The sequence below is a fragment of the Aureococcus anophagefferens genome (assembly GCF_000186865.1).
Source record: "Aureococcus anophagefferens unplaced genomic scaffold AURANscaffold_5, whole genome shotgun sequence".
In the NCBI taxonomy this organism is placed as follows: domain Eukaryota; class Pelagophyceae; order Pelagomonadales; family Pelagomonadaceae; genus Aureococcus; species Aureococcus anophagefferens.
Window position 1 is genome coordinate 1,031,688 of NW_008705565.1, and position 9,345 is coordinate 1,041,032.

General features: G+C 69.1%; 2 protein-coding genes across 2 annotated transcripts in view; both read right to left on the reverse strand.

Moving 5' to 3' along the window:
- Positions 1-1,675: 1,675 nt before the first annotated feature.
- AURANDRAFT_71145 (hypothetical protein) lies at positions 1,676-3,567 on the reverse strand (the record flags this gene model as incomplete). Its single annotated transcript, XM_009037004.1, has 2 exons — positions 1,676-2,288; positions 2,456-3,567. 2 exons carry the CDS (start codon positions 3,565-3,567, stop codon positions 1,850-1,852), a joined length of 1,551 nt encoding a protein of 516 aa, XP_009035252.1.
- A 4,115-nt stretch (positions 3,568-7,682) lies between these two features.
- The window catches only part of AURANDRAFT_62591 (hypothetical protein), a gene marked incomplete at both ends in the record, with an annotated part of 3,646 nt that continues 1,983 nt past the window's right edge, over positions 7,683-9,345 (reverse strand). The window contains one exon of the mRNA XM_009037003.1: positions 7,683-9,134. Within this exon, the coding sequence (XP_009035251.1) occupies positions 7,683-9,134 (1,452 nt within the window). The remainder of the gene's footprint in view (positions 9,135-9,345) is intronic.

Below are 9,345 nucleotides of genomic sequence, written 5' to 3' on the forward strand. Positions count from 1 at the left end.
GGCCGCCGAGGCCGACCGGCGGCGCGCGCGCGACGCCGCGGCCGCGGAGGTCGCGACCGTGTCGCGCGCGGCGATCGCGCGGCTCGCGGCGGAGCGGCGGTTCCGCGAAGCCGCGGAGGCGGATCTGCGGGACGCGCGCGCGGAGGCGGCCTACGTCGCGGAGGAGCAGATCGCGCGCGCCCAGGCGGACGCGGCGCTCCTGTCGGCGCGGGAGCGGGCCCGGGACACGCGCCGCGCGGCGGAGACGGTCGTCGTCGAGGCCGACAACGACGGACCGCGCGCCGCGCCGCCGCGCACGCCCGCGCCGCCGCGGGCGCCCGTCGCCTGGCCGACGCGCAACGACTGGACGCCCCTGCGCACGCCCGCCGCGCCGGCGGTGCCGCGCCGGCGGCCGACGACGTACGCGGAGATCCACGCGGGCCGACGGGTCCCGCGGACCGCGCGGAGAATCGTCGCGCGCCCCGCGTTCGGAACCTCCGCGGGGCGGCGGACGCCCTACGGGCCCGGGTTCCATTAGTACTAATTTAGAGAACGATTACGCGTTTAGCTGCGCTAGCATGGCGCGAGCCTCTTGGTTGCCCGCGGCGGCCGCGAGCGCGCAAAGCCGCTTGGCTTCGTCGAGGTCGCGGTCCACAGTGATGCCATTTGCGTAGCATACTGCAAGATTGACTTGCGCGACCGCGAAGCCCTGTTGTGCAGCACGCCTGAACCAGTGGACGGCCTCTTCGTGTTCATTATTTTGCATAAGTGCCGCCGCGAGATTGCTTTGTCCTTGCGGGGAGCCCCGATCGGCTGCCATGCGTAACAGCTGCATCGCCTTCTTCTTATCCACCTTGACACCAGGGCCAGGGTTCCATCCACCATAGTAACCTCCAAGATTCACCATCGCCTGTACGTCCCCGAGCTCCACGGCGCGCTTGTAGAGCTTCACAGCCTTCTTCGCGGATTTCACGATGCCGAGTGCCTGATCGCCGTGTTCATACGCACTCCCTAGATGCTTGACCGCCTCCGGCATGTCGTTGTTCACGTGGCGACGAAGGGCTGCAAGTCTCTCCGCATTAGATTTAAAGTCTGGTGCTCGACACAGAGGACATGGCTTGCCGACGATCTTCTCATCGCACGAACGGCAGACCAAGCGGCAGCAACAGAAGCGAATCCTAATCCTCCCCACCGCGTTAATGTCCCAATCATCGAAGCAGATCGGGCATCGCGATCCGAACCGCGCCGAATCCGGTTGCCGCTCCGGGTTCGCCTCGCGCCGCACGCGTGCGGCCTCGTGTTCGGCGGCGATGCGCGCGCGGACCTCGTCGGCGTGCGAACGCGGCGCGGGGCCGTAGAAGACCTCCTTGGGGGGCGACGGCGGCGGCGGCGGCGCCTGCGCCCGCGCCGCCTCCGCCGCGCGCTCGCCCCGGATCTTCTTACACACCGCGCGGTGTCCGCGGTCGCGCCAGTCGACGCGTTGACAATCCGTCGAGCAGTACCTGCGGGGTCGCGTCGCGTGTGAGCGCGCCGCCCCCGACCCGTTCACGCGCGCCGGGCGCGCACTGTGTCGTCTCGCAGGGGCAGTTGAGCTTGGCCTTCTCGCCGCAGATCGTGCAGGTCAGGCGGGCCTTGAACTCTTTGGCCCTGGCTTTGCGCTTCTCGTATTCAAGCTTTTTCTGGAGGATCTCGGGGTTCATGTTATCGGTGGGGGGACGCGTAGACGGCGTCGTTGATTTCCGTGATCTACGCGGCGCGAGGGCGGGGGTGATGGCAAAGAGTCGGCGCGGGCTCCAGAGTCAATGGACCAGACTAGGATGCCTACGCCGTCCCTCCACGCCGCCACAGCACCCCTCCATATACTACGAACTCACGCCGCGTACACGCGCCGCCGGTTGAAGTCGAAGCGCGTCTTCACGGCCGTGGACCAGCGCGGCCGCGGGACGTCCGGCCCCGGCTCGGGCTTGGGCACGGGCGCGCGCGTGAGGTCGTAGAGGCCGAGGCCCCAGGCGAGGGCGTCGCCGTTGGCCTGGCGCGCGCGGAAGGCGAGCTCCTTGTCCCGGGCGAGCTTCTTGGAGACGTAGGGCTGCGCGAGGGGGCTCGACAGCGCGGCCAGGACGATCTCCTTGTCGCCGCAGAACTTCTTCGGCGCGTGCATGAGCGCCGCGCCGGACGTCCGCACGGCCGCGAGGACGACGGCCCGGTCGCGCCTCAGGGCCTTGCTCGCGTGCTTGAGCGCGTGCCAGTTCTTCGACTTCGCGCGGACGCATTTCAAGACGAACGCGCGATTCGCCCGGAGCGCCGGCGGCCTGGGCAGGACAAGAGTGCGAAATTCCCAACTTCAAAGGCTCCTAGCTCGGCCAGTTTCCGCTCGTTTCGGCTGATTTTTGGACAAGCGATCATCTCTCGGAACGGTCTCGACGCGTGGATGCTTTTTCCGGAACGCGCGCGCGCGGAACACTCACGTTGAAGCGACGTTGAATCACCCTTGTCCTGCCCCGCCGGCGGCGCGTGCGCGAGCGCGTCGCCGTCGCTCTTCACCGCGGCGAGCACGCAGTCCTCGTCGCGGCGCAGGGCCGGCACGGCGTGGGCCAGGTTCGCGCCGCGCGCCGCGCACGCCTCCAGGACCACGGCCTTGTCCGCCCTCAGCCGGTCCGACACGAACTCGAAGGCCTCGCCGCCTAATTTGAGCGCCGCGTAGGCGAAGGCCCGGTCCTCGCGGAGGGCCCGCGCCGCGTGGCGCAGCGCGCCGGGGCTGCCCGCGAGCGCGACGAGCACGAAGTCGCGGTCCCTGCGCAGCTCGCGCGACGCGTGCTGGAGCGCCGCGCCGTCCTGCGTCACGGCGATGAGCACCGTGTCGCGGTCCGCCCGCAGCGCGTCGGACGCGAACTCGAGCAGGATGCCCCGGAACCGCAGCAGGCCGCGCATGAAGTGGCCGTCGCCGCGCGCGGCCCAGAACGCGTGGCGCAGCGCTTTTGGAGTTTCGTGCGCGGCGGCCGACACGACGGCGCGGTCGGACCGGAGCCGCTGGCTCGCGAACTGGAGCGCCTCGCCCGCGCCCTCGACGGCGCGGAGGACGACGTCGAAGTCGTCGCGGAGCGCCGCGCTCGCGAACTCGAGCGCGAGGCCGTCGTTGTCCACCGCCGCGACGACGAGGCGCCGGGTCCCGCGCTCGGCCTCCGTGCACCGCGCGAGGGCCAGGCCGCGCCGCTGGAGCAGGCGAATGACGTCGTGGTGCTTGCCGCGGCGCGTCCGCGCGACCGCGACGCCCGCGGCGTCGAGCGCGTCGCGCGCCGCGACGTCGGACGCGCGGTTCGGGACCACCACGGCGCCCTCGGTCGTCGCGCTGCCGCCAGCCTCGAACTCGCGGTGCACGCCCTCCGTGCGTTCCGGTGCTGTGATCGTGCGCCGCGGCCGCTTGCGCTGGGGGCGGCGGAACTCGTCGTGGAGCCGCGCAGCCATCTCGCGCGCGTTCTCCTTCTCGCGCTCGACCTCGGCCTCATCGTAGGCCGCGCCGTCCTTGCCGCTGAAGCCCGCGCGCCGCCGCCGGCTCCCGTCGAAGAGCTTGGCCGGGCCGCGGCGCTGCATGGCTGCGATGCTCTCTCTCTAGCGGATGAGGCAGCCTTGGGCTCTCCGGGGCAGCTCCATCTCGGCGCACGGAGGCGCTGGATGCGAGGCAAGCACCCAAACTTGAAGGCCTTGCACCTCACCTGCGAGGACCTCACGTACGCCTTCGCGCGACGCAAACGCTTGACCTCGCCCCGCATCCGCGCCTTCGTCGCGCGACGAGACGCTTGACCTCGCCCCGCATCCGCACGCCACGACCTCCCGCTAAGCGCAGACGCTTGACCTCGCCCCGCATCCGCACGCCACGACCTCCCGCTAAGCGCACAGGACTCTCCGGCTCGCCCCGGCTCGTTCGCTCGTCATGGGCGCATCGCTCTCGCGGCGCGAGGCGTCGCCCGACGAGCCCGGCGCGACCGCCCCTCTCCGGGGCGACGACGACGAGGCGCTCCGCGGCGACGAGAGCGCGTCGGCGCCCGAGGCGTCGGCGGCGCTCAAGCGGCCCCGGTCCTGCTCGAAGGCGGAGGTCTGCTTCACGCGCGTGCTCGAGGACGGCCACAACGTGACCGCGATCCTCGCCTTCGCCGGCTACCGCAACGTGCTTCGACTCGAGGAGCTCTGCCCGCGCGCGTGGCGCATCGTCCGCGGTGCGCACATCGAGCTCGACGTCTCGAAAGAAAAGGCCATCATTGTCGCCGTCAAGACTGCGGCGCGCGGCGAGCTGTTCCAGGCGCGGCGCGAGGGCGTGTTCGACATCCATACGCACTTCTGCTTCTCGTTCAACGCTTGCGGGCGGTCCGCGAGCGATGTCATCTACCGTGACGACCTCGCGCTCATGCCATCTCCTCGCCCGCGCGCGCCGGCCTTGGTACAAGGCTCACGCGGCGCGGATGTGGACGCCGCGCGGAACGCCTGCGCGATCGCTGCCGCGGAGCGTCGGCGTGCGGCGCTGCTGTCTATGGGGTGCTTCAATGTCGAGCTCGGAGACCGAGCCGTAGCCCAACGCAACGCGGATCAAGCCGCGCTGACGAGCCTCAAGGCCCGGCTCACGGAGAACCTGAGTGAGGTGGAGACGCAACGGGCGGCCGCGGTCGCGCCGGCAGGCGCCGAAAAGCTCGTCGAAGCGATGGGGGGCGAGCTCATGACTCCACGACGCGTCGTGCTCGCTGCTCGCCGCCAGGGGCTGCGGCCCTCCACGCAATTTTACGGCACGCAAGCGCAGCTCGCCAAGGCGATGAAAGATTCCGCGCGGGCGTCGGCGGTCCTCGACGAGGCATCCATGCGGCACCTCGTGGTCCATTTCTGGAAAGCGATGTCGCATCACCTCTTCCTGGGGCTGCCTGAAGAAGTTTTCCTCCAGGAAGTTTGCGGCCCCGCTGGCCTCTCCACGGCGGCCCACGCCGTCTTGCAGGAGGTCCAGAGTGGCGTTCTTCTTCCAATCGTCGGCGTTTTCAAGGCCAAGGGTCTGGAGCATAGTTCTCAATTCGATAATCGCGTGGGCGATGTGCGGGTTGACGACGTCGCGCGCATCGCATGCCACGAGTACCTCTGGCCTGCTTTCTTCGGTTTCGGCATCGCCTCGCTCGCTCGTGATGCGGCCACCTGTTTTTCTGCCGAGGCGCCGTTCCTCGACCATCTCGGGTGCTTCACGGATCGCACGAGCTCGACGTTCGAGAGCTTAGTGATTCGCCAGTACGGCGACGTCTTTCATGGAGCGAACGGCCCCTACTCCGTGGTGCTCGCGGTTCTCGACGCTCTTGCGACACCCCGCGATGGCGAAGCCAGCGAGGTCGGCAAGCAGCGCGTGTCGCAGGCCGTCCAGAGTTTGCTGACCAAGGAGCGGGTCCACGCGCTCGCCCCGGGTGACCCAATCGACTACGCCGAGGGTGATCCGACGCCTCCGCGCGCTGAAATCACCTGGGCTCGCGGTGAGATCGTCCGGCTCGTCGAGGACAAGGTCGTTGTCAAAGTCGACGACGCGGAGATCGAAACCATGTCTGGTCACCTCCGCCTCGTCGAGGAACAACCCTCGGCGGCGGCCATCCTCCTCGCGTACGCAATCAGTGACAACCGCAACGCCATCGTGCGCGAGATCTTGGCGTACATGCAGCACCCGCTGTCCTACGTCGTCGGCGAACCGGGCAAGAGCATCTCAACCCGTTCGGACGCGCGATGCACGGCGTTGGACCACGCGATCATAGCCAAGAATCCAGTCGCGATCGGCCTCCTCTGGGCTTCCTACGATAACGTCCGACGCTCTGCTGACAAGCCCAGGGGATGGGACGCGGTGCGTGCGACGTGCCACTCGCTCGAGAAGGCGATGGCGGCAAATACGACTCCGACCGAGCGCGCCGATCTGTTGTGCGCGTTGCGATCGTCACCAGGCGTCTTTGTCCAGCACCGGAACATTTGGAGAAATATTGAAGGCTGGTCGCGCGAGTTCATTGCTATCAAAACGGCACCCATGGACCTGGCAGTGCTCGCGGCCATCGACGGCGACGTCGTTGGCGTCCGCAGTTTCATCACGTCTCACGCTCCGACGCAAGCACTTCCTTCTAAGTCACTGCAGCTGCTTTCCAAGCCGATTCGAATGCTCTCTGCTCTGTGGCGTTCGACTGACGCCGAAGAGACGACAGACCCGAGCGCGAAGGCAACGCGCTGGCGCATTCAAATGCAAGTCCTCCTTACTCTCGCTTGCAAGTCTGGCCGCGATGAAGTTGTCGCCGAGGTGATGCGTTCCAGCGTTGGCATCTTTGTCGACGAAGCGGCGCGCATAGCCATCGCGGAAGGCCATCTGCGCTGCCTCGAGCTCCTTCTATCAAATGGCTCGCTGGAAGGCTTCCTGTCCAAGTTCGCAACCGACGCTCCAATTGGCCGTCAGTACGAAGCATTTCGGGTCATCCTTGAAGCAATCAGAGTAGGCAGCGGCGGTGCGATCGATATCCTGCGATGCCACGGTGTGCCTCTCGACGGCGAGATTGGGGGCGCAAGCTACCTCGAGTACGCGTGCAGGGAGGGCCAACCCGATGCTGTACGTGCGCTGTTGCGCGACGAGAACATCTGCGCGAGCGTGCGCGAGAGACGCTCGGATGCACTTTCTATGGCCGCCATCGGAGGCTTTGCGGGCACCCTCGAAGTACTCTTCGAGACGTTTTCGTTGGCGCACGTGATAGAAGGATCGGATCCGGTCCTCGTTTCTGCCGTGCTTAGCGACGACTTGGCCACTGTGAAGGTCGTCTTAGAGCAGCCAGACGTCGATCTTGAAGCGGCATTGCCTGGCCATAAAAATGCGCTCAAAGTCGCGGCGTTCAAGCTCAACTATGATATCGTGGCCCTTCTCCTCGCGCGCGGCGCCATGACCCGCACAACACATTTCGGCCCGACGTCTTTCAATGACCCCCTTCAATACGCGCTGAATGCCGATACCGAAGATATATGTCGCGCCGATCCCATCGTTCGCTTAGTCCTCCGGGAACGACCGCATGATTTCACATCCAACTTCCTGAACTATATCAAACTGCACTGGATGCACGAGTACTCGATCGAGGAATTTCTCGATCAAGGGGCAGACGTGAATCAGAAAGATGAGATCGGAATTACGCCGTTGCACGTCGTAGTGTGCGCCGAGCGGCGTCCAGACCCTGAAATCCGTCCCACCGAGCCTGTTCCTAGGTATTATACGACCACAAGAACGGGGGACGGAATTCAGCGATTCAGGCTGGTTCAATGCCTCTCAACCCTGATCTTACGCGGGGCCGATATGAACGCCAAGACGAGCAAGGACGCTACCCGTGAAAACAGCCTGCTTCCCCTGGCTGAAGGAGTTTCGCTCGACGCCGGGATGACGCCATTGACGATCGCGGCCGCGGCTAAAGTTCGGAATCCCCGCTGCGAGATGGTCGCTTTCATGAATCTATGGCTTCGTCATCGCAGCCAGGGCGTCAAGACTTTTCCTGAGTCGGCGAGGCTCCTCGAGGCGGAGATGGCCGAGGCGAAGGCCAAGAATAAATAAATCTGCTTACTAGCAGTGACGTCGTAGCTAACACGAACTCGGACTGACTAGCCCGCACGCCACAACTCCAGTCTCCTAGATAACAAGCGTTTGCCCCCTTAGCGGCTGCTGCTATTAATAAGGTACCCTACTTCCCCGCGGCGAGGAGCGCCGCCTTGTACTCGTCGAAGAGGACCTCGCCGTCCTGGTGGATGGCGTCGTAGACGTCGCCGAGGGAGCTCACGCCGGACGCGGACGCGCGCTGGGCCCAGGTGTCGAGGCAGCGCAGGACGTCGAGCCAGGCCTCGCGCTCGCGGTCGACGCGGGCGCCGTCGGCGTCCGCGCGCGCGTCGTCGAAGGCGCCGTCCGCGAGGCGCGCGGCGTAGAGCGCGCGCGCGCGCGCCGCGGGCGGCGCCGGGTCGTCGCCGCCGTCGCCGGCGTCGTGGAGCGCATCCGGCAAAGGGATGAGGGCGTGGCCGCAGGCCGCGAGGCAGTGGTGCCAGACCGTCGACGGCCGGAGGCCCGCGCGACCGTCGCGGCCGTCCGCGGCGCCCGCGAGCAACGCGCGGCCCTCGCGGAGGATCGCCCTGGGCCGGGGCTCGCCCGCCCGCGGCTCCGCGAAGAGGAGGCGCTTGAGCAGGGCGAGCTCGCCGCGCGCGCGGCGCAGGTCGACGACGGCCTCGCGCTCGTCCGCGAGCGCGCGGCCGTTCTCGCGCCGCGGCGCCTCCGCGGGCAGGGCCTCGGGCTCGTAGTCCACGAGCGCGTCGTCGAGGCGCGACACGTCGCGCGCGAGGGCCGCGCGGCCCGCATCGTCTACATCCCGCAGCAGCGCCGCCTGGGACACGAACGCGCGCGCGACGCGCGCCGCGAGGCGCGGCAGCGCCGCGCGGCACGGCGGGCTCTCCGTCGCGGGCGACGGCCAGCACGGCAGCGCCGCGAAGTAGCCGTTGCGCAGGCCGCTCAGCGCCGCCAGCGCGCGCACGAGCGCCGGCGACGCCGGCGCGTCCAAGGCGCCGAGCGCGCCGTCGTCCGCGTACGCCGCGAGCTCGACGGCGACGCGGTAACTCGCGGCGTCGACGCCGCGGAACGCGACGGCCTCCCCGAGGCCGTCGAGCGCCGCGAGGCCCGGCGCCAGCGCGTCGGCGCCGCCGGCGACGCCCAAAGCCCCGAGGCGGTCGCCGGCCTGGCGCCGCAGCGTCGCCGCGCACGCGACGAGCCTCGCGTCGCGCTCCTCGACGGCCGACGCGCGCCACGCGACCTCGGGCACGACCATGTCGCCCGCCGACACGCCGCCGCGGCAGGCGTCGTCGACGGCGGCCCCGAGCGTCCTAAAGCCCGCCGACCGCGCCGCCGGGACGCGCTTCAGCGCGCGGCCGCAGCGCGCCGCGAACGCCTCGCACGCGCCGCCGACGAGGCCCAGCACCGCGGGCGCGAGGCTCGGCTCGTCGTCGAGCGCCGCGCGCACCTCCTTGAGCGCGACGTCGACCATGAAGGCGACGTCGTGCTTCGAGGGCACCGCCGCCTCGTAGCCCTCGAGCTCGGGGAACATGAGCGCCGCGGGCTCGGCGACGCGACGGCGCGCCGCGGCGACGTAGCGCGCCTCCGCGGCGGCGAGGCAACCGACGGCGCGGCCCGCTACCGCCGGCGCCGACGCGGCCGCCGCCGGCGGGCGCGGCGCCGCGGCCGGCGCCGCGGGCTGGGCGCCCGCCGCCGCCTCGTGGCCCTCGCCCCGGGGCCCGCGGCGCTTCGCGCGCGCGCGCGCGACGGCCCCCGGCGTGAAGTCCGCGCCCGCCAACGCCTTGGGCGCGCCG